This window comes from Procambarus clarkii, chromosome 49 (assembly GCF_040958095.1).
Source record: "Procambarus clarkii isolate CNS0578487 chromosome 49, FALCON_Pclarkii_2.0, whole genome shotgun sequence".
Lineage (NCBI taxonomy): Eukaryota > Metazoa > Arthropoda > Malacostraca > Decapoda > Cambaridae > Procambarus > Procambarus clarkii.
In genome coordinates this window covers 5,756,216-5,782,117 of record NC_091198.1, presented here as the reverse complement: position 1 = coordinate 5,782,117, position 25,902 = coordinate 5,756,216, and the positions used below count along the sequence as shown (strand labels likewise).

The following is a 25,902-nucleotide window of genomic DNA, read 5'->3' as shown; positions in this document are numbered from 1 at the left end:
TCCTACCCTAGAGAAGGGAACCCTGGCCTTAGTTGGAAGTTAGGGCACATCCAATGTTGGTTGCATAAATACAATTATGAAGTTAAAAATAAAATTATTGTAAGGAAAGCCATGGTTCCCAGACGACTGAAAGTTCCAGGGAAAGCTAACCCAACTTAGCTGACAGTGAGAAGCTTTAAAGGGCTCAACAGAGACCAAAGTAATGAGGATACAGTCACATGCCCCAGTGATGCGGAAGTAAGACTCGCCCCGTGCTTTAAGAGCGATTTGGCCTAGGCTCGTATCCTAGCTGGAAAGGACTGACTAGACACCAATCCTTAACTGTACGTCTCTGTTCACCCAGCGGTGATTGGACACGTGGGTTGTTAAATGATTAACGGGTCATATTCCAGGGGGAACTAGTGAGTAAGGCTTACCATGAGCTATGGGATGGGAAAGCGCTCAGCCTGCTAACAGGAGTCAGCAATTGTCTGTTACTGTATCCACCTGTGTTAAAAAAATGATGGGGGAGGGGGTAAACCAGTGAGGACCATGGGTGACCTGGGCTTCCATCTGGTGGGAGTCACGTGCACCACAATTAGGGTGATTTCCCCCATGGCAATGATTGTTTACATGATGGGTCTCAGAGCCTGGTGCAAGGCTCTAGCCTCACCTGTGTATAAACTAGTGGAGCTACTGAGGAAGCCATCCCAAAAATAAATCACCCCTTTAGCATGTACACAAAATGAGAGTCAACTATATTCACTTTGAGACATAGCCATACACAAAATAGCATAAATACTTTAAAATACCTGAATGAAGGCTGTTTTTTTCAGGATTTTTTCTGGAGTACCCAACAACTTGAGCTTCTTTACAATCTTGCAACTCTGGTCTGTCTCTAAAACGACTCCATTGGCAGCAATTCGAAACTCAGGCTGTTTGAAAAACAAAAATATTAAAATCCCATTAGCTGAAAAACTGAGAAATATAAAATATAAAGGGTTATTATAATATTAGTGAGTAGGAGACCGACAAGATACAACAGATGCTGTCTTCTTAAATGCTTTATTTTTCTTCTAATTATCTTTTGTATTTCCTCAGGCTACTGTTCTTTTCACTTATTACTGTTCCCAGATTACTCTTATTCAAAATATTCACAGTTACCATTAACAACCATTTTAAATTCTCACTTTACATTCACATCCTCTGCTACTTTTCCTTCTTATAACTGAACTACTCCAAGTTTATCCAAATGTGCATGGTGCTCTGACACATTTGCCTTATGGTCTCTATCTCTCTTGTATCTTTCATTCATTGGTGTTCTCATCAGTTTTAGAATGTACTACAAATATAGCATTGAATAATGAAATGCCTCTTTTTGGGGAGCTCTTGCTTGCCAAAACTTGTGCACTCCTACTTCAGGGTCAATACCAACATACCAGGTATCCATGACCATCTCCCAGAAATGCTCACAAAATTTTTCAATGATATTTGCAATTACCTAATCATTGCATAAATGTAAGCACACCTAAATTTAGTTATAAGGAAAGTTACACCCACACCCCATAGAGGAAGCAAAGTGTTGGTCCTTGCTCATAATTGATCAAGAGGCTCCTAGATGCTGGTGTTGGCCCTGAGGTCCTTGTGCAGTGAACTCCAGGGAGCTACTGATGAGCTGCCCAAAAGGAAGTGTTGTATAACACTCCAATATATGTAAGTAAAGCTTCAAAATTGCAGTAAAAATTCATCTACCCTTACCACACGGTCTGTAATATTTTGTAGAGCAACAAATCCTGTGTTGACAAGTGTTACTGGTCCCCAAAACATTGCTTCAATATGCAAGTACTTCCGTGCATACTTCAGTGACCGCATCCTAAAGTTGTCCTCTCTCTTCGCGTAGTACATTAAAGTTTGAAAACGTCGCCAACCCAAAGAAAGAATGAGAGGATCTCGATTTTTAAGAATTTTGGGATACCAACGATGAACCTTGATACGAACCTGCGAACATATACAGTATTAGAAAATGCATTAGAACTACTTTTATAAGCAATTTTTATTACAATTTTAAGGCATAAATGAAAAATATAAAATGCATTTGTAATTGCATAGCTCAATATAAGGTTAAATAAATGTTATGAGGATGTAATAAGGCCTATAGGAGAGTGTAGTTACACAAGGAAATAACAATAACATGATATACAGGTAGCTATGAGAAAATCATTGGAAGAGGACAGGAATCGAACCAAAACCCTGGGTAACCCCAGACACGCATCTTAACCCATAGATGATACTATTCTAAATATTATATAACTTATGATCTGCTTGGATTTACTAGGTTCAATCCCCCATCCTAGTCCAATGACTTTTTCGCAGATGTAACATGTTATAGTGATTTCCTAATTTATTTGAAGGGAATATTTTGCGGAGAACTCCATTTACTACACCAGTGTGTTTGTGGGGTATATGTAAAACTTGGATTGGCTACCAGCTGGCACAGTGGTTTTGGGCATCAAACAGGGTCCTGGCTGCCCGATATCTTGTCAATGTTCTGGGCCCATTGAGGCCTTGTGTTGCTTTGGGACACCTGTCACATCCAGTTGTCTCCTCTTCTTCCTGATACGTGCAGTTTGCATGAAGTTTTTCCTCCCAATCACTGCATGAGTGGTGATGTTGAAAGATGTAGAGGTGACACATCAATGTTCATAATTTGGCAGAGATTCAAAGTTATTGATATCTTCTATTTGTGTGAAGGTAACAAGAGTAATAAACATATGAGTGGAAATATGGTCTCAGGATGGCAGAGATAAGTTGTGTTAATGGTGGTATCAAAGTGTTACTGTTTTATGAAAAGTGTGTGATTTAGTCAAGAGACTGAGTTTGTGAGTCGAAGTATGTTTGGGAGTTAGTCGCAATTCAGATAGGTTAGGGTAGATTATGGTAAGGTAAGTTAAGAGTACATTAAGTAGCATGATGTTAATGTGTATAAGGTCAGGTTAGGTTGAGGTAAGTTAAAGATGGGTTATGCTATGTTTGTATTTTGGAGTTTTACGACTGGGATGCAATTACATTGGTCTTCTTTGACCTGCGGTGCTGCCGCCTCCTGGTAAGTCCCTCTCCTTATCCGTTGGTAGTTAGCTTCAGGGAGTCGACGGGGCTCCCTCAGAAAACCACTGTTGAAAGTACCTGCTTGATGGGGTTCTGGGAGTTCTTCTACTCAACAAGTCTGGCCCGAGGCCAGGCTTGACTTGTGAATGTAATGAAATGCCAATTTCTGGGCGAGCCCTGGAAGCCCCCCCTGACACTCTCCCTCCCTCCGATCGCCAGCTTTTTCATCATTCTACAAACTGGTGGGGTGAGAGGTTGGCTCGCCTGAGCAAGTGCGCTAGTTGGAGGTCGATTTGCTTTTTTTTGGGGGGTGTGGGAGTGGGGTGGGTGGGGGGGGGTGGGGGGAGTTCTTTGGCTCTGTTCAGACATAGGCAGCAATTTTCACCAGTAGAGGGCTTGTATTGCTTCGCCTACATTTCTGGGTGCTTTCCCTGGTCGATGGCAAAAATGACATACTGTACTCTAAATGTAGGCTGCTCCCTGTGCCTCTCTGAGGTGACCAGGTTCTGGCTCGTGGTCTCTGGTAGGCAGAATTCCTGTAATTAATGTCCCCAAACTATTATAGCACATATCAGTCTGGATGGCTTCAGGAAGCCGACAGGGCTTCCCTCAGAAAAGCTTTATTGCTAAATTTTAATAACAGCCATTTCTTTAGTTCATACTTTTGCATTTCAAGTTTCAAATATTCTTGAGATACTATACAGAAACTTGTCAGAAGGAAAAAACAAATTACATATACAATACATTATAAAACCATAAGGTATTCCTACTGGGGATATCTAATTACAGTATATGATTAACTTAATTACAATATGAACTTACTCTGACAAATCCCATGTTGTTCTCATTTTCAAGTAAGCCCCCAACAATGAGTGGGTAACTGGCATCGAAGTTGGTGATGAATTCACATGGAAATTTAGAGAACTCCATACGAACATACATTCCCGGACGATAACCTTCATATTGTACTCTCAACTCATCGTCCAGTCCATCAAACTCTTGACGGTTCAACTGAGGAAAAGAAAAATACCTAACTGCAAACACAACGAGACAAGAAAGCATTGCATAGATTTTTATCAAAAGATCAGATTATATCACAATTGCTATTATCTCATTCAACAAGTTTTGTTACAAACATCTTACAAAAATCCAGTATTGAATGTAATGAAAAGCCAATTTCTGGGTGAGCCCCGGTGTAGCTCCCTGAAGCTATACACTGAGATGATTCTCATTTGCCAGGTTGCATCAGCTGTGACATTCTTATGACTCCCAGTGACCAGTGCCAGAACCTGGCCTCCACACAGAGGCTCAGGAAGCAGTGATATTTCCCCACCTAACCAGTGAAAGTATCCAAAAAGTAAAGAGACAAAAGAAACCAGACCCAAGGCCACACAAGGACACCAAAGTCCAGGAACATTCACCAAATATTGGGCTGCCAGAACCCTATTAGACCTCCAAAACCCTCATGCCCGAATATTGGCCAAGGACATTAGCAAACAGCTGTGAGAGCATCATACTTCCAAACATCATGGACATGAGGGTGGACTGAAGGCTGGCTAGATTTACTAACTCGATGATCTAAGAAACACAAGCCTTGGAATGGGAAACAAAGGAAACAAGATCAACCCACAAAGCATCCACTGAAGCAAAATCAGTGGCATGAAGGTAGCAGCAGAGAGCTGCCACAGGACACAGCACGCACACCCATGGACAAACCAACCCAACATCAATAACCAAAGGAGCCCTTGGGAAGCTAACACTCATTTTTTGCCAGAAAAGAAGCAGCTGGTTACCAATGAATAAAGTACCCATCAGGACCAAAAGAACAGAAACCATGTCTCCAGAGGAGAGCATGAAGCTCTCCGACCTGACAACCAGACAAGATACCAAAATCAAAGCCTTGGAGAGAGAATTACAGACTGAAAGGGACATTGCAAAACTAGAAAAGGAAAGAAAGGCTCATACAGTACTGTTGCCAAGAGGAACATAAGTGGAACACAGTCAAAGAAGACACCTGCTTGCAGCAAAGTTGGAGATAAAGACCCATCAAAAAGACCAGACACAAAGAGATGATGAGGTCAAACCAACGAAATACCTCACTGGGCTCTCTAATAAGAGGCGGAACCATGAAAAAACACCTAGGTTAGGACACTGAGCAAGCAGTGCCTAAATCCAAGGCAGAGCTGGCCACCAAAAATGGAGATAAACAAGTGGAATCACGTCTTTCGAAAGGGGATGCCTTCAGCATTCCAAAGATATAACTCTCGTTGTCGTAAGTATTCTGTGTGAATAGTTACAGGTTTTCTCTGAATTCTGTAACTTTGGCCTGGCAACAGAGAGAGAGAGGATGAGGGAACCAACCCTCAAGTATCACTGCTCCAATATGCCGGTGACGTGCTGTCATCAGCGTCTTCTGCCGGCTTAGCGTTTATTGGAAGCGGCACGAGGCCTCCGCCGAGGCTCGAGCCTGATTGGCCGAGGGCCTGGCATCAAAGGGAGCCGCCACTTGAATTCTCGCGCCAAAACCCTTGCTGGTCTGAGATTCTCGCGCCTTAAGGCGTCATTCTGTGTCGAGGGGCTAAGCTGTCGAGACAGGGAGATCAGGGCTCTGGCCAAAGCCTTGATTCTTCCCGCCTTTAACTCCAGCCTGCCCAAGTTGATTCTACGCCGCTCTGTGATCGTTGCTACAGAATCCAGCAATTGGAGGCTCCGTTAGAAGTTAATTCAAGGAGATACTGAAGTCGTAAGCCGTCACATGTGCTGCCAACAGGTGCAACTGTTCAGAGTCATCCTGTGAAATCGGCTTATACCTAGAGCAATCCGTCTTTCTATTGCTCTGTCACAGTGAGAGATAAGAATCAGGAAACGATTCTAAGTGTTTGAGTGAAGATCCGTGTGAATGTGTGGACTCAACCGGGCCTCGCGGTCCAGTCCTGCCTTACCTCGCTCCTCAGAGAGCAGTGTCCCACCTCACTCCGTCATCTCCAGTGCATGGTCTTCAATCAACAGCTGCAGCAGTGAGAGGGTGATGAATGATTGTGAGTGTGTCATACCGGTATAAATTAACGTGAGTACTCAAACATTATTTCTCTGTATCTTCTTTGTGTATTCCTTGTGCCGATTTGATTCAGCCGTCCGGTGTTCGTTCCCACTAGTTCCCCTATGGGACTATCCTCAACGCCCACACTCTCGCTCTTCTCTCACCCCCATCTTTTTTCTCTGCATTCCTTTCTTGATCATCCTTCCCCTCTCCTCCTGCTCCCATTCTAGCCGTCTCTTCCATCCCCTGTCTCTCCTTCCAGATATTCCTTCACTTCACGATAGGTGAAGACCTACTACAGCTTTTGTGTGTGAATACTGTAGCAAGATCTTAGTGTGTGATTGTCATCTTACACATTCAGTTTCACACATTTAGTTGTCTTTGTGATGTGTGTATTTTACTGTGTTAAGTGTGGTTTATTGTTTACCATAACTGTGAGAATAACCCATGTCCATGCCGTTCTGTCTTTACTTCCAGGGGACATGCTGTAAGTCCAAGTAAGAGTTATTTACTTTGGTTATTTTTGTAATTGAGTGACATGTGAGTGTGTCAGTGTTGTGTGGTGTTTTACTATTAGTTGTTGGTCTCAGTGACCCGTGTTAGTGTGTACATTTATCATTACCATTTTGTTGTTGGTCTCAGTGACCCGTGTTGGTGTGTACAATTATCTTTGATATATTGTTGTTGGTCTCAGTGACCCGTATTGGTGCGTTATGTGTAACTGTGTTCATTAACTTGCGGAGAAAAGTAGACTCAGTGCTAAGTGTAACTTTGTGTTCATTAACTTGAGACGTCAGAGTGACTTTGTGATCATTTATTCTTGCAGTGTCAGTGTAACGTTATGTTCAATTATCCTTGTGATATCGGTGTTAATTTTAATTGATCTGATACGCGGTGATCAGTAATCGTATTGACTGATCAATGTTAGTTAAGCGGTCTTAGTGACGCCGAGCCTTAACGTAAATTCTTCGTGAATTGAGTGAGCTGTCAAGCTGTGAGATTCTGGTATGATTACTCAGGGATTGTTAATTACCCGTAGCCATTGTTGAGTGTGTTGACTTTAGAATTGACTGAAGTAATGTAATAAGTTGAGTGTTGTTGTTCTTGTCATGTACTGTTAGTATTAAGTTTTATGAATAAACTAACTGTTAAGTACAAGTGCCTTTACGTTCACACCTTCAGACCCTTGCATCTAATGATAACTTTGCCAATATTCTCAATACTATTGTGAGCCTTTTTATGTTGCGTGTATTACTTAAATTCCAACTACTTTCATGGCCATACACATCAAATATAAATTCTATTCGATGTGAATTGTGTTCGAGCTACTCTGATGACCTCCTTCTGAGGCCCCTAGAAACTCCACGACCTAATGGATAAGGAGTGCCAATTACTTGGACTCCTGCAGCTGCTCTATGCATCCCTGGTCAGTCATTAAAGTATAATCTGCCCTCAGCATTAGTTTGATGCTAGTTCAGTCCTTTCTGACTGAGGTTTCTCATAACCTATTCACCACAAAAAACCAGCGTTGAATGTAATGAAACGCCATTTTCTGGGTGAGCCCCGGAGGCTCCCTGGAGCTTATCGGGCTAATGTATGTTATGTTAGACCGGGACATTAGCTAAGGAGTTCAGACCTACCAGGGACCAGCACCAGAACCTGGCCCCTTCAGAGAGGTTTCAGGGAGCAATGGCCCTGGAAAACCCCATATGGTTGGGGGTTTTCCTTATCTGCCATCGACCGGGGTTAGGCACCCAGAAAGGTAGGCATAACAAAACAAACCCCACATGGTAAGAAACTACAACAAAAACCGAACAGAGAGGTAGAAAACTCCCTACAATCCCAAGGAAACTAGCAAACAAGCAAACATCACACTTTACTGCCGCGCCGATCGTCCGCGCAGCCCTCCCCGCCCCGGACCTACCGCGCCGGCTGCCAAGCTCCAGCTCGGAAGCTAAGCCTCAACCAACGCGAAAAAACCGCCAACCGGTGGGAGGGAGGGTTTCCAGGGAGCCTCCGGGGCTCACCCAGAAAATGGCGTTTCGTTACATTCAATGCTGGTTTTCTGTGGGGAGCCCCTACGGCTCCCTGGAGCTTCATACCCAAAGAGAAGGAAAAGAAAGGGCTAACCCGGGAGGCGGCCGCCACAAACTCTGCAACGCAAAGCCAAGACAACCGGCCGCAAACGTGCGACCCAAGGCAACAAGAACACCCAAGAACAGACGCACATATGGATGGGCGGCCAAAAACCTGTGCGACCCACAAATCCCTGCGCCCGAAATGAGCCCGAGACGTCACCAACACGGCAGCAAAAGCTGCAAACGTCTGAACAGCACGGGCGCAAAGACAGACCGCAGGCTGGAAGAAGGAAAATACTGCGGACGACCTGGGAGACCCGAGCCCTGAAAACAGGGAACGAAGGAACCGGATCAACCACAGCGCATCCCCAGACACGGTACGCCGGCAACAGCAAAAAGCACAACCGGACAACACAGGACGCACACCCCGGCCAAACCAATCTAGTACCAATACCCCAAGAACCCCTCCGGAAAGCAGCCGTCACGACCGGCGCCAGGACAGAGAAAGGCTGCACACCTATAAAGCTACCACAAGTACCAAAGAGCAGGAAACTGAACCGAAGGGGCTACCACAAACTGAGGGGAAGATAAGAAGGCACCCTGAACAAGGACCAGGATGGCTCAGGCGACGCATGAGCAGGCCGGAGGGAAAACAAAACACGAGAAAACGTAAGAAACGTCATACTGTCTCCAAGACGAAGCTCGCAGGTAGGACACTGTCAACAAAGCCACCTGAACACCATAAAGATGGTGATACCCGCGTCAAAATACCAGACGCAAAGAGCCAAGGAGAAGGCCGAACCAGTCACGGACAGGACCGATTCGGCCCGCTGAAAGAGGCGAAGCCTCAGGAAAAACGCCCCGGGTACGGACACCTATCAAGCAGCGTCTGAAAAGAAGGCCGGGAAAAGAAGGCCACCATGGAACCATAAGGACTGTTCTCGTGGGAATGGGCTGCAACCGAGCCAGAATCCGAAGCAACAGCTGGACCGGGAGAAGAGGAACAGGTACCCCCCACCTTGACCAGTCCAGCCGAAAGCATCCACCGTGAAGTCCTCGCAGGTGGGAAGGGCGCCACAAAATGGGCGACGCCTAGACCACGCTGCCCCGAAGACGTCCATGGCCAGGAGTCCATATGCCCGACAGAGCCAACAAAACGAATCGGCGACGACTGGCCAACCCACGAAGAGGAATGAACCGAGACAGCTGTCCGCCAGGACGCAGGACACACCCCGGACACGAACCACACGGTTAGCCAAACCCCTGTGGTTCCGACAAGAACCACCAGAGAACAGTCCAAACAGAGCTGAATGGTAGAGTACCAAGTGACCCAAACCCTCCGAAGCGCAAACCACAGCTATGAACACCCGAACCGTGCTGTGAGCCCGACGGACAGACAGACTCCATCAACCTCGGCCGACCTGGTGAGCACTGGTCACAAAGCCCCAGCCGAGAAACGACCTGTCCGTGAACACATCGAGCGAAGGCTCGGGGAGGTGCCAAGGCACGGAACCCCGAAAACCCCAAAGAGGAAGCTGGTGACGCAGCACCAACACAAGATCCCCGGAGGAACCCAATGAATGCAAGAGGCGGAAGGGGAGTCTCCGCAGGAACCAACAGACGCCGTAGCTAAACCCGACTCCGCGGGCAGACAAGCACGCCGAAGAGCAGACTCCCGCACAACCGCCCAAGCAACCGCTGAGCAACCCGGGACCCCCTCCTGAACAGCCAAAGGCGGGACCACAGCCGCAGTAACACTTCTGGAGGGAAGACAATGAGGGGCCCAAGAGCCTTAAACAAGGCCCAGGTCCGAACCCGAGACGGAAACAGATGGAAAAACCTCCAGATCACCAGGAAACCAAACCCGGCGATCTGGAAAAAAACCATCCCCTGGCGAGCAGACAAGCGGACTGACTGGAAGCCCACACCAGCCAGTCGTCGAGGTAGGCCAGACACCGAATCTCAGACTCAGACAGGGCACTAAGATCCGGTAAAGATGCAAAGAGTATACGAAGTGCTCATTACAAAATAGGGAAGACAATAAAAACAGCAAACCTGAAGCCCCACCACCAACCGTGCTAGCCCCAGAAAAACTGGAGAGGAACATGCCAAGAAGTGACCTGGAAGTCCAGGGCCACCATCCATGCACCCGGCCCCAACAGAATCCGAACAGGAGACAACAGTCCTCCGAGGAGGGCAGAGGATCCAGGCGCAGACTGAAGAAGTCCAGAAGAACTGCAGACGGGAAAAGCTCATGACTGCAAAGAGCAGACGGGAAGCCCAGAAGGATGGGGCGGATCGACCACGCCCCACGCACCCACGAAGAGGAAATGACGAAGCGCAGGGGAAGAAGCCCACCCCGCCAGCTCTGAACCCCCACAAGGGGGAGAAGCCGTCCTCCGACACCAGCAGAGGCCGGAAGACAACCCAAAGTGCCCACCAACAGCGGGACCAAGCGAGAGGCAACAGAGCAAGCTGCTCCTCCAGCGCCCAGTCAACAGAGAAGGGAACAGAACCCCTTCCGAAAGAAAAAGTACACTACCTAAGTCATGAGGAGAAACTACGGGAATTAAACCACACTTCGCTGGAAGATGAAGTGAGGGGAGACCTGATCACCACATTCAAGATACCCAAGGGAATCGACAGGGTTGATAAGGACAGGCTATGTAACACAAGGGGCACACGCACTAGGGGACACAGGTGGAAACTGAGTACCCAAAAGAGCCACAGATAGATTTTTTTTTTCTTTTTTTATTGTCAGAATGGTAACGGGAAAGCACTAGGAAGTAATGTGGTGACTCCACACACAAGGAACGAGGCTGACCCCATACAATGTTACATGTAGACATGATAGAGCCCAAGAGGCACAGGAACCTATACACCTGTTGATAGACGGTTGAGAGGCGGGACCAAAGAGCCAGAGCTCAACCCCCGCAAGCACAACTAGGTGAGGACATATATTGTAAAAGTACAAGTCGCCGACTAGTGGGCAGAGCACTACGCCGGCCAGGCAAAGAAGGCACAAAACTGCATCAAAAGGCTCACCTCGACAGCAAAACCGCAAAGTCCCAGCACAACCACAACATGTGCCAAGACCCAAAAAGATCAGTCTGCAAGCCAGGGAGACCCCGGAACCCCAAAAGGCAGAACCGGGTCACACGAGGAAACAAAGTCCCCTGAACCCACAAAAGGGGGCCCAAGAGGAAGAAACCTCCAGAACGAAACCAAGGAACCCAAAGGAACCCAGAATCGAACCAGGGGGAGCCCAAACCACCACATTTGCCGGCGGAGAACACCACTGAAAGGCAAAGCACAGCCCCCAGCAGAACCCCCTGGGAAAACGGTCCCAACAGATCGAAAACCGAGGGACAAGGTGTGGGAGCAAGCATACCAGCCAGGGGCACTGAGCCTAAACCCATAGGCTCAGACCCAAAATCAATACCCAAACGTTCCCAGAGGAACAGGCAATGGCAAGAAAACACCAGAAGAAAACACCAGAAAAACAAAGAAACGACAACAGGAGAACAAAACCCTGAAAAAAATTGAAAACTCACCCGAGACGCTCGCTCGCACACCCAGACGCATGTAAACAAACTGCAACGCCGCCCTGGTGGCCCGCCGGGAAACCGGCAAACGAAAATGGCCGCCAGCAGGGGCTGTGACTGACGCTAAATACACAAAAACACGCCAGCAAATGTGGAAAGCTAGCAGACTGGATGGGCGAAAAACGTCGCCCAACAGCAGGGGCAAAACCGCCCCAGAACTGATAGCAGGCAACCCCCACAGCCCCGGGAACCAACAACAGAGGCCCCGGGGCAGAGCCGTCCTCCAAGCCCTCCGCCCTTAAAGAAAAGCAAGAGTCCATGGGAAAGGCAACATGAAAGGGCCGCTGGTAAGACCCAGAAGCCTTGGCAGGAGGCACAGGCTCAAACCTCCATCCCCAACCCGAACGGGGCAGCCCCCGAAAACCGCCCAAGTCTCTGCCGCAACTAAACCCCGCCCCGACCCCGAAACCCGCAGACGGTCTGGAGCCGGGAACATGGGGGAAAAGGGGCGAGCAGCACCTAACCAAACGGGGCGCCACGGGGCATTCGAGTGGGAAACCAACCTAGCATGTTGCAGCAACCTAACCTAGCTTGCAACACGGATGCCGCCTGTACTCTGAACAGTAAGAACATCAGGAGAGTACTGGAGAACAAGCAGAGAATCTCTCGCAAGACTCCGGGTCAAGGTGTCAGTGACCCAACAGGCAGCATGACGGAGGTAAAAATGGCGACTGTCACCAGGAGACAAGGGAACAGCAACCAACGATCCCGTACAAGACGGGTTGGAACCCGGAAGACACATTCAATGGTCCCCCGAGCCCAGACAGGGGTTTCCAGGGCCCGTAGGGTAACAACTACGGGAAGCCCGGGCAAGGTGTTGCTAACCGGTTAAGAAACCCAAACATAACAAGAGGGTAGATTATAGCACTGAAAACCCGAGACGTGTACAATCACGGGGGCCTAGCAGAGGGCCGCCAAACACTACCAGTGGAACTATAACCACCTTAGGCAGACCCCCACCAGGCATGAAAAATTAAAAACAAAAGAAAAACCCCGCAAAAGTACACCGTCTCCAGAGGCAACAGAAACCGGCCGCCGCTTAGGTGGCAGGCTGCGCAACACCTTGACGCCCTAACCAGCACAATACCAATCCCTACCCAGGGCCAAACAATGGCCCCAAGCCCCAGCTGCCCCCAAGGGCGAGGCAAATGCCGAGCACCAAGAACCTCTACGGGAATGGTTCCCGAACGCCCCAGGGAAGATAACCCTGTTACGCAAGGGCAGTACTCACCGGGCGCTTAGGGAAGTCAGCCACTAAGCACATGCAGCCCCAGCACTGATGAAGTACTCCTGGCCACCGCACAACACAACACACGGCAGTGAACGCCACACAAGGCAAACACCGCCTAGGAAACTGAGGCCAGAGAAGCATCAATCCCGGTTGACATTAGCGAACGAACTGAAGCTTGGCAGCGAGGCGCGGTAGGTCCGGGGTTCCCCCCTCCCCCTCCCGGGGCGGGGAGGGCTGCGCGGACGATTGGCGCGGCAGTAAAGTGTGATGTTTGCTTGTTTGCTAGTTTCCTTGGGATTGTAGGGAGTTTTCTACCTCTCTGTTCGGTTTTTGTTGTAGTTTCTTACCATGTGGGGTTTGTTTTGTTACGCCTACCTTTTTGGGTGCCTAACCTCGGTCGATGGCAGATAAGGAAAACCCCCAACCATATGGGGTTTTCCAGGGCCATTGCTCCCTGAAACCTCTCTGAAGGGGCCAGGTTCTGGAGCTGGTCCCTGGTAGGTCTGAACTCCTTAGCTAATGTCCCGGTCTAACATAACATACATTAGCCCGATAAGCTCCAGGGAGCCGTAGGGGCTCCCCACAGAAAAGGGATAATCTCACATCCATAATTCTAGCAAAACCAAAGGATGGAGACGATATCAACGGTCCACTCCATGGAGATCGGAAGGAACTGGTACAGACTACTCCAAGAATGTTGGACACACCCTAGACATGAATAGTGCAGAATCAAACCCTGAGAACTCAGCAGAAGAGCTACTTAAAGCATCCAGCTCAAAAGGGCAGAGGGACCAAAATGAACCCCCCCCCTCCCAAATGAGGCAAATAAACAATGAAGGAACAGCCTGAATAAAGTCGCAGCCCGAGGAATCTGAGCCCTCCACACCACATGCCACATGACCACAAACTCCTGAACTGTACTGTGAGCCTGATGATAGGGAAGAGACCAACGAGCCTGGCTGGCTTGGTAAGCACTGCTCACAAAGCCCCAAGGCATCAGTGAAGATGTCGAGCATGGATGGAGGAAAGTAGCAGGGAACTGAACCCCAAAAAGTCTGAAGATGAAGGCAGCGACCTAGCAGTCACCAAAGGGTCAACGGGCCTGGCACCCAATGATTGCGGCGGCAGCAAAAGGGACTGAATTGGAGATACCAGAACAGCTGCCAAAGCCACACTTTGCCCAGAGGAAAACAATGCAGGCAAAGTTCAGGCTCCCACATAACTGCTCACGCCTGAACCGCTTTGGGCTTGAACCCAAAAAGACCCAAGAAAAAAGGGCCTGTGTGAACCATGAGAAACCGATGCCTTCTGTAAAGAGTAAGCATGGCACCAACCAGACAGAGCGTACTAGCTAAGAAAAGCACTTGAAACCCAGAATTTGGCTCCACAAAAGGCATACCTCAACCCACAGCAGGCAATGCCCCAGAGAACACTGGAGGTCCAAAATAGGATAACAAGCATGCTCTGCCAAAGAAAGAAACACATGTAACCTACTCAGAAATAAGGTGAGGAGAAAAATGAGAGGTAGACAAGAGAGCAAGAGCCAATGCCAACTTCAAAGAATGGGCCAACACAGCTTGCTGACACATGAATCAGGCAACAAAGAATGTGGTGACTGCCTTCTGGAGAACAAGAGTGTGCATTGGTTGTGCTTGGGAAGCACAACCTCCTACGGTGGGGGGAAGGGGTAGCGCTACCGAGTGAAAGTGCTAGTCGCACGAAGGGTTGCTTGTTTGGTTTCTTTCTAGGGGGAATTGTTTTGATCTTTCGGGATGTAGATTGCACAGATTAACCAGTCAGTGGTGGTTTGATTTCCCTACCTTTCTGGGTCCTTCCCCGGTCGATTGCAATTATGAAATACAGTGGCACCTCGACTTACGACTGCCCCTACTTACGAATTTTTCAAGTTACTACTTAAATTTCGTCAGAAAATGCGACTCTACTTTATTCATTCATTAACAGGCACACTCACTTTCCTTCTACTGTTCCACTAATTCGATTTCACTCCTACACTCTAAATTACTTAATTCCCTTATCATTCATCTTTGTCTTGCATATACTCAACATACCACATTATGCATATTTACTGTACTTTATTTAAATATCTATTACATCAAAATATTTTTTGTGTTGGCACAGCAAGCAGCATGGAGGATATAGAACAGTTTATTAAACTCCTTAAAATCAAACTGATAATAACCTGGGCCTGTTGATTCATTTCTGCTTTCAGCGAGTCGAAGTGGTCTCCATTACCCTTGTCATCGTACTCTGCATCAAACATCTCTTTCAGGCGTCTCTTCTTTTCTAAAAGCTTTTCTCTTGCTGACATTTCTTTCTTGGCTTCTGGGAGATTATCTGCATCTGCAAGATCATATGTTGGTGAGAAATAACAAGTATAAAAATTTGTATTTATTAGTTTCTGTATTATACACACATTAACACACACACAATTTAGAATTATTTAAAAAACCAGTGTTGATTGTAATGAAACTACATTTTCTGGGCGAGACCCGGAGACTCCCCAGAGCTATCCGGCTGATACGGATGTATAAGCTTTGGGCATCAGTCAATGTACATGGAGTTCTATGCCTACCCGGGACCACGAGCCAGAACCTGGCCCTCCTCAGAGAGGCGCAAGGACCAATGGCCTATACACACACTATAAATATATGGTTTAGAAGTACTCTATGTCAGCCATCGACCGGGTCGGGCACCCAGAAAGATAGGTGCCCCAAAACCCCCCACACCCCATTCTGGTGAAGAAATGCTACCAACCGCTGAACGAGAGGATAGAACTCTCCATGAAGAAAAATGAGCATGACATCATCTCATTACCAACGCGATGGTGTCGCGTTGCGCCGCCGTCTGAACAATCTGCCCCCCCCCCCCAAGAGGGAAAAGGGGAAGCCCCCCCCCCCCCCCGCCAGCTACCCGAGCCTGCCAGTTCTTAAGCTAGATGTCAAAAGCACGTGAAAAGAACTGCCAACCGAAAGGAGGGAGGGATGCCAGGGAGCCTCCAGGCCTCACCCAGAAAATGGTGTTTCATTACATTCAATGCTGGTTTTCTGGGGTAAAGCCCCTTCGGCTCCCCAGAGCTAACTACCCAAAGACAAGGATAAAAGAGGGACAAATCCAGGAGGCGGAAACCACACGCCCAAAACCCAAAAGCAAGACAACTGGCAACACCAAATTACCTCATGGACGACCCACCCGGGAGACCTAAACCCCAGACAGGGACGAAGGGAACCCGGGCAACGCAAAGTGTGTCCTGTTGGAAATTTCCAACCCCCAAATACTAATCCTTAGTTCAGTAATAATATTTTCATAAATCAAATTACATTCAATCTAACCTTGTATTATTTATTATGGAATATCGATTGGTAATAGATTTATATTTATTTAACAAATTACATAGCTGTTTATTGGAAATAATTTTATACTGCTGCGATCAGCTGTTCCAGTAAATACAGCGATGAACTGAATTTCCACAATGAATATTTCTTGTCCATCTAACATCATTTAGATTAAATGATTTGCCCAGCGAGAAACAATCTGCTGTTATATAAAGCACTTTATTATGACAAATTAACGTCAGTAATGTTTCCATCCATTCGGAAATTAGAATTAAGTATAGCAAATAATTTCCCAAATTTCTAACAATTGGTGCTAGGTGGAGCACACATCACTCACTAGCAAGGAGACTTGGCAGAGTTAGACGCCATATTTGAGGGAGTGTCCTGGAGCCTGTCTGGCTATCGTCTCATATTTCGAACATCCATGCATTACCGGACTACAAGTAGACGTGACGGCTTCATCTTATCCCAGATACCACATCCGGCAAGGCTAAGTTATCCCTTTTTATATAGTTGTGGCCTCAATTTATATATTATGTAGGATGCCTTATCGTCAGGACACACAACCATCAAAATAACCTCGCGAGTATCATTATTTTATTCTATCAGCACTAAATTTATGAATACGTGAAGGAATATGCACTCATAGATGGAAATTACACATGAGTCCTATTTCACCATGGAGTTTGCTGCAAGGAAATAGTAAGTCAGGCTGCACGATCACAAGTCGCCAGAGATAACCGACTCGGATAGGACTAAATTGGTTATAGCTGCTAGACGCCATCTACGTTCAACTTTGGCAGGCTAAGCCGTTAACCGTTTCCATTTGTAGTTAACATATTAACCCATGTCTTATTATTTCTAATGATTTATGCATATGTTATTTCCATATAATCTGTAGACTAACATTATAGAATTTACCCCCCCCCACAAAAAAAAAGATGTGTATGGGAATCACTTCACTTTAAACCAAAGTTTTACAGTTCACTTCTCTAAACTCATTATACATTAATTATTAAATTTATAATTATATTATATATAGGGGTTTGTTTTGGGACACTTACCTTTCTGGGTGCCTGACCCGGTCAGTGGCCGACATAGAATGCTTCCAACCACACGGGGGTTTCTATAGGCCATTGCTCCCCTTGCCTCTCTGAGGGGGCCAGATTCTGGCTCGTGGTCCCCGGTAGGCCCATAGAACTCCATACACATGACTGATGCCAAAGTCTGACATTATCATATCAGCCTGGATAAACTCCTGGGAGCCAAAGGGGCTCCCCCCAGAAAACTTGGTGACAGTAATGAAAATGAGATCAAAGATAAATAAGAGTTGTGAGGGTTTATATGAAAGCAAACATACTTTGCACTGATTTCGGGGATCAACATCCCTGTGGCCCGGCCTCTGACCAGGCCTCTAACATGGAAACAATAATCAAAAAGCATTCAAATGCAACCTTCATTTGAGGGTGTTATTGTAATAACCATCTGACAAGAATAATCGCAGTATAAAGGAAAATATGGGGCTTTAAGTCGGATCTGTATAACCTTTCCAAATGTATGAAACTGTATGCATGAAACAAATGTATGAGATTTGTTGAGGGCAGCAACATTATGATATTAAAAACAAACATTGAAATTGAAATTGAAATTGAAATAAGTTTATTGAGGTAAAATACACACAAAGGGATGAGGTAGCTCAAGCTATTCTCACCCAATTCAGTACGTGTTAATATATACATAGACACACATCACAAATAAACATATTACCAAACATTCTGAGAGGTAAACATATACATTTCCTCCTTCACAAGTAGTATGGTATCAGACGTACACACAAATACTTTTATGACCTAGGTATACTGTATAGACAATTTGCAAGACACCTGCAGATAATTCAACAAAATATTACAATCTTGGTGCAAAATTCTTATATCTCTCAAGAATATCATCAACCTTTCCGTTGTGACACATCCAGGCTATTTGTTCAGGAACAGTCCTTATCTCAGTGTTTCTATATACATTAATCAACGGACAATCAAGAACATAATGGGCCAGGGTGTGAGACCTTAACATACCACATAGTTTACACTTCATGTCATTATCATGAACATCTATCCCATATTCCCAGTAATATTTGTACCCAAGCCTGAGCCGCATGTACACAGAGTCACTCCAAGCATTTCTCCTTTTACCATAAGTGAAATGGGTGTTTTGACTCACATACATGTAGTGTTGCATGGTTTGACTACTCTCATACATTATCTCTCTCCTCTCCACTCCCGCCTGTGCCTGAATATTTATGATTTTGCTTCTTATTTGTCTCATTGTGAATTCACATTCAATGTCAACTTGTGGTTTTGATGTGGCACGTTTGGCCAAGTCATCCGCCACCTCGTTGAGCACTATTCCAACACGAGATGGAATCCACATGAATTTCACACTATAACCTTTCAGCTGTATCTCAGTTATTCTTCTCTTACAGTCCTCAACTATAGACATGAAGACTGGGTTTCGACTGTTTAAGGACTCCAGTGCTCCTCGGCTATCGACAAATACAAAAACATTTTTGTCGTCATGACGTACTTCCTCCAAACACGCCAGAATGGCCTGCAGTTCAGCTTGTGTGGATGATATATAATTACTAAGCCGGAGTTCAATTATCCTGTCCACAGTCCCAAACTCCGTATATTCCCTTATTAGGACACCACACCCGGCCCTGCCATCCTCCGCCACCGACCCGTCGCAATATACATGTAAACTGTTGCCTCTTGGTAACCGAGATATCATGCTTCCATACAAACACCGTAATTGTCCCGGTTCATGATGAATCTTTTTCACCTTGAGGGGTATAATTTCGACGTCTATTTTCTGTACTTTCCAGGGAGCAGATATATTACACTGTCGAGAGGGTTTACAGCAGTCAAGTACGTCGTATTCCCTGAGGTCATGAGCTAATCCCCTCGTGTAGCGTGTCTCCCTCAGTTTCCTGGAAGTGTGTACGTCACTCAAGCAGGTCTGAACGCTCTCAAACAGCTTATCCCCTCCTTTTCTCCGCATGAAACGAATAGATACTCTAGTGTTAATGTCACGGACTCTATCACACACACTCTGTAAATTTAATTCCATTCTCATTATTTCAATCATTGCATTTCTTTGACATCCAAGAATAATCCTCATAGCCTCGTTCTGTATCAGCTCTATTTTTTGAATTCTGCCTTGGCCTGTGTAAAACAATACGGGTGCTGCGTAGTCTATCAGGGACCGAACAGTACTTATGTATAACATCCGCAAGATAGGTACCCCAACACCTTTACCAGAAAAAGCCAGTGCTTTCAGAGGATGCAGACGGGCTTTACATAAGGTGCTGATATGATTTATTTCAGCATTTTTTACTCTCACATATGTATCCAACATACATGCCCAGATACTTGTACTTCTGAACACGGCTCAGTTCCACACCATTTAAAGTGTTATATTTCTTCGTTTCCTATACTCGTATTTGGTTTTATCTGCATTTATAACTAAGCCTAACTTGTGACAGGTTGTACCAAGTATGTTAAGAGCAGTTTGAATTTTGTTCCCAGAAGTGCCTTGTATAAGAATGTCATCAGCATATATGATCGTCGTGACCCCTGGAGGATACATCTCTGATGCTAATCTGTTCATTAATACATTGAATAAGGTGGGACTTAATACTCCCCCTTGTGGGGTACCTAACTGAAACCTCCGTTCCTCAGACATGTATCCCTGGTAATACACCTGACCTTTTCTGCCTTGTAGATAATCTCTTATCCAGTGTAGCAATCTCCCTGTTATTCCCAGATTGGCTAATTCGTATAAGATTACTTCCCCATTGGCTTTATCAAATGCTCCTTGTAGATCAACAAAAACTCTACAATTGTCATCCACATTAGACAAACACTTTAAGAGACAATCAGCAGTACTTTTGCCTTTGATAAAACCTAAGAGATTACTGGACATGTTATCACCTACAAGGTAGAGGAGCCTATTTAACAAAATCCTTTCCATCATTTTACAAAAGCAGGATATTAAGGAGACAGGTCTGTAGCCTCCGTTTGACTTAGGGATAGGAATGATGACAGCCTCTTTCCATTTTCTTGGTAACTTTCCCTCTCTATAACTCATATTAAACAAATCAAGTAAGGGACTAGGTTTCATACCGGCTAAATAATTAAGTATGTCATACGTTACTCCATCTTTTCCCGGAGCAGTAGAGCTGCCACTTTTTATAGCATCCAGTAGCTCATCGTGAGTTATCTCAGTGCATGTTATAGATCTTGTATTTAAGGCACATAAAGTTACTCCATTTCTAATATTTTCCCATGACTCAATGGTGACTCATGTCTGCAGGTAAGGACTCCATACCAGCAGCACTTGCCCATTTATCTACTAACTCATTAGCAACTTTCCCTGGATCTGAGTGAGCAATGAATTTGGTCTTACAACCCCTGATTTTGTTTACTGCTCTCCATATGTCTTTAAGGTTCTTAGTATTACCAATGGACTGAGCAAATTCTTGCCAGTATTTGTCCCGCGCCTCCTTCCTCACCTGACTGCATTCCCTAGCCACTTCCAACATTGTATTTTTCTCTTCATCCCTCATTCCATTTTTTAACCATTCTTTATGCGCACTCCGTAGCATTCTCTCCCACCCCTTGACTTGCTGATCATTGGAATATTTAAATTTCTTAGGTCCGTGCGTCTTGCTTCCCCTGCCCCCGTTATTTTCCCTCTGTACTAATTTCTCTACGTTCTCGACCATGTCCTCGTAAAAACTATCAACGCAGAGCGGCGTGTAATGTTGATACCAATCTCCCATATTTTGAATAAAATAATTTTTCATATCTTTATTAATATTTAGCCTTTTCCTTTGAAAGTGGACTTGTTTTTTCCCCAGTGGTAATTCAACGTTCAAGGCAAAGTGGTCACTAAGTAGTTCCCGAACAACCCGAGCCTCCCCCATAATCCCCTGAGAGTTTAAAATGCAGGCATAGTCAAGCCGTCCTCCCCTGATGTGAGTTGGTTCATTGTTTCCCAAGAGACAGGTATCTGGATGATCTTGTAGAAACTGTAACCACTTGACCCCATTAGCATTAATACTACCCACTGTCCCAAGGCTTGTGTGCCGAGCATTAAGGTCCCCAATGACCAGTGAAGGATTAGTATAAATGCAGTCAGGTAAATAGTTAGCATCGAAGCAGTTCCTGGATACATACAAATTAACTACAATAAATTCCTCTTCCTTTAATGATAATTTAACACAGACACTCTCTATACCTTGCGTTTTTGATGGCGGTTCTACTAACTCTGCTGGTATGGAGTTCTTAACATAAATCGACGTGCCTCTGATGTTATTTGTGGCGAAGAGGTTAAACCCTTTATAGCCATTTAATTTCAATAAGCCTTCATTCCTATCCCCTGTCTCCTGGAGAGCTACAACATCAATATCATTTCCCATCACATAACAATGAACATCTGTAACCCTGTTTCTTAAACCATTAACATTCCATGACAACACTTTCAGTCTAGCAAACATGTGCAAACAAAACAAACATGTGTGTGTCTAAATAAAGCTACATTTACAAAACTTTTAGCTAAATAAAGTCTATATAACTTGCCTTCATTAACTTTACCACCATCCTCCTCATCATCATCATTTTCTGATGCAGCAAACTTCTTTCCTGTCTCCAGGTCTTCGAAGTCTCCATAAAGGTCTTCATCGTCCATCTTCAGGAGTGTTTCAGCATCTTTATCATCGCTCCATTGTCCAGTTACAAAGCAATTACGAATACTGTTCTGCAGCTGGATTAATATAAATATTTATTAATCAATATGACATTTACCATTGAATCTGAGAAACCCCACTTAAATTACAAACAAAACCAATGTTAAAGATAATGAAATGCCTGTGGGAACCGACCTGTGAGATTTATATTTATTTATTTAATTTATATGAATTTATAGGAGCTGAATTTACTCCAACGACTCGGTCTTAACAAACAATGGCTGACCTCTCCACTCCTCCTACTGACGCCTTGGCTCTCCTTGTCCAATGTCAATAAGCGATAGAAGGGTCACATTTACTCTATTTTGATACTGATAATTAAGTTAATTCAAATAAGATGTTTTATGATGTAATAAGTCCAAAGACTACTGTATTTAAGAATAATTCCCAACAGAATAGCTGGTGAATATATAGTACTCTGTGGCAATGATATCCCATTTTCTATTGACAGAAAATTCCACTACAAGCTACATTTTCTATGGGTTAACTTGTGTATACAACACAGCAGCAATATTATCTGCCTATTGTATGTAATATTATAAAATGGTGTCGGGTTTTCCGACAATGCCTTCTTTCTGGTGAGTCATCTGTGGCTCATTGGAGCTTGCTTCCTGGCAAGCTCCACACAATTTAATCTACACCATGCTCTTGCAGGATTGCAAGCCTACCAAGAACCAAGAGCAAAATCCTTATCCCCACTAACCAAGAAAAGGCCATCAGAAATGTGAAGAAACCAAAATACATAAACAGCAAGGTAAATAATACATAGAAAAAGAAAAATTGAAGCCCTGAGAAAAACATATCAGCCATTTGTGAAGTTGCTCCCTAGTTAGTTCCACCTGTGCACCACCAGGGGAATGTGAACCTTCCTCCTCAGTCTCCTAGTTTTGAACCTCAGTCATTCAGTCAGGAAGACAGAAAAAACTGTTGCCTCTGGACAGGGAGGTTATTTTTGCAAAAATTCATCAGCGTGTGCCTTGTCAAACCTAAACCTATGTTGAATGCTGGGGAACTTGTGACAATGCCTCTGGGAATGTCAGTTTTCTGTGAGTTGTAGAGTCGAGGCGAGACAGAAACAGCAGTGTAAAATGTTGAAAAATAGTCAGAACTCTTGCATTTGGAATTCCCGCCAGTATAATAGTCAGTTCTGCACATGCGTAGAGCATTGTCATAGCAGGAAAGCATCATCCCCAGAACAGTATAAACAACAAAGAAAATACATGTTTAATAAGTATATTCAGTGCTGGAAAATATATAGAAACAACAGCGTTAAATGTTGAAAATCAGCTTGGAACTTTATAAGACATATAAATGAACTATTGGGAGATACAAATGTGTATGAAACATTATTGGAACAGGGCGGTTAGACACAGATGTGGTAGCCGTCTCGTTCACTTGGTTTTGGGCAGGGTTGGAGAACAGTCCGGGCGTCGCTTGTGTGATGTGTGGCAGTCTCCTACAATGACGACAACTGCATTTGTATCTCATACGTGCTATAGTGGTGCTCAGTCCCTGTGTTAGTTAGGAATAGGCAGTTTTAAAACTAAGGTTATTTAGGGAACCCTGTATGTAGGTGGTGCTTTGTGTAGCTTTGATTCATTCACTCAGCTTTCTGTAACAGGTGGTCTTACCACATTAACTTTGTTCCCCCATTTGTAAAGTTTTGAAGTGTCAGAACCTTGTTTTGCTAAAAACCATACCACCTTTGTAATTACCAAGGAAGGGGTAGAGTATTGTGGCAATCTTAAGTCCCAGTTGGTGTTGATCCTATAGTCTATTCACTCCTAATATTTATGTTTGCCGAGACGTATACCTCTGTATTTCAACAATCCTAATACGTAACAGTGTGCCCCATATTTAGTCAGTGTAAAATAATCCTGTGTTGTTCAATAAAATCACATTGTAAAATTATACACCAAGGCTTTTGTCGAATATATCTAGATATCCCTCCCACTGTTTATAAGAAAGTAAGAAAGGGTTTGTTAGTTGTACTCTAGGGGTACGGCTTCCAATCACATGCCTTACAAGGAATATTCAACACTGATAATCAACTGTGATGGCTCCAATGATATGCTTAATGTGGTAGCCTTCAGGGAAGGGCCACTTACTCTTCCACTGAGCGAAGTTGCAGCCCGAGCCTGGGGCTTTCGTGCATCACAAGTTCTACTCACAGTCATCCAGATTGAAGCCAAATGAGAAAACCTGGAAGCAGTAAGCCTGACATTCCACCACAAAACCTAGACAGTCCCTGAACTGGGGATGAGCAAGAATATGTCAATAGGTATCCCATAAGTCCAGAGACCCACATCCAGAATCTACATGCAACACCAGACAGATTTGAGATCAGATGGTTATGTGAAATGTTGGGCAAGGAATGAAGTGATTCAAACCCAAAATGCCAAAAATGTACCAGAGGACTGTAGAGTACCTCCTGAGGACTAAGAATAACCAAAACACCCACCTCAGAGCAAGAGTTAACATGACCACACCATCACCCAACCACTCCTGGCTGGCTGGGTGGATGGGGGCTGGCTGGCTGAGTGGACAGCACTCTAGACTCGTGGACCTAAGGACCTGGGTTCGATCCCAGCAGCCGGCGAAAAAACAAATGGGGCAGAGTTTCCTTCACCCTGATGCCCCTGTTACTTAGCAGTAAATAGGTACCTGGGAGTTAGACAGCTGCTATGGGCTGCTTCCTGGGGATGTGTGTGTGGAAAAAAAAAAAACTAGATTAAAATTAATGAGAGAAAGAGTGAATGAAGAGCATTACAGTAACAAGAGCTTGGCAAGATACATTACTTCCTCTATGCTCCAGTTTCTAAGAACTGGAGGGATGTAGCGGCTAGTGTCGTCATCATCACAGACAGCACGTGAAGCTGGTCCACCAGTACTGGATTTTGGTTTTGCAGGTCGCTTGAAGAGCCCACCAACTTCATCTTCATCTGAGTCTTTCTCATCTTCTTTCACTATTTGGGCAAGCATAATGAGATTATGTAAGAGATTAATGAAACATTAAGAATGTTTAAGGTTATTGTAATAACTATGGTACACTGTATGGTAGGGGGAGAGTACCTAGCTGTGCCTAGGTCTCTCTTTCGTCCCTACTCCACTTCCCCTCTCTTCCAATTTCCCCTCTCTCATCCCTTTCTATATCCTCCCCATTTTCCCATCTCTCCTTCCCTCCCTAAGCATCCCCCCTCTCCTCCTTTCTCTTCAAACATCTCCCCCCCCCTACCCTAGATGTTTGGTAGACGGTTGGAACAAATTAAGTAAGAAGGTGGTGGAGGCCAAGACAGTCAGTAGTTTCAAAGCGTTATATGACAAAGAGTGCTGGGAAGACGGGACACCACGAGCGTAGATCTCTCATCCTGTAACTACACTTAGGTAATTACCCCTCTCTGTATCTCTTAGAATGTAATACCCATTACTGTACTGAAGACCAAAGATCACATTCACTAAAAAAAAAAAAAAAAAACCACTTATGGGCTATTCATGCCCATGCCACCTCTTGGGTGGCTTAATCTTCATCAATTAATCAATCTACTACTGAATTCACATTTATAGTTGAGTAAACAATTCTGGGGATTATGCTAGCCATTTTTAACAGAGCATTACAGTGATAAGGATCCTTGAGTTGATTTTGGGGCTTTAGTGTCCCTGGGGCTTGGTCCTCGACCAGGCCTCCACCCCCCAGGAAGCAGCCCG

General features: G+C 45.1%; 1 protein-coding gene across 4 annotated transcripts in view; it reads right to left on the bottom strand.

Annotated features, from left to right (window-relative positions):
• Positions 1 to 25,902, bottom strand: part of LOC123763261 (ribosome biogenesis protein BMS1 homolog) — a 113,125-nt gene that overhangs the window by 48,992 nt on the left and 38,231 nt on the right. For all 4 annotated transcript variants that reach the window (XM_069302934.1, XM_069302935.1, XM_069302936.1 and 1 more), the window contains exons 12-17: positions 24,997 to 25,163; positions 22,031 to 22,214; positions 15,239 to 15,399; positions 3,907 to 4,095; positions 1,738 to 1,977; positions 792 to 914 (exon numbers count right to left, since the gene is read on the bottom strand). In XM_069302934.1, coding sequence (XP_069159035.1) covers positions 792 to 914; positions 1,738 to 1,977; positions 3,907 to 4,095; positions 15,239 to 15,399; positions 22,031 to 22,214; positions 24,997 to 25,163 — 1,064 coding nt within the window. The remainder of the gene's footprint in view (positions 1 to 791; positions 915 to 1,737; positions 1,978 to 3,906; positions 4,096 to 15,238; positions 15,400 to 22,030; positions 22,215 to 24,996; positions 25,164 to 25,902) is intronic.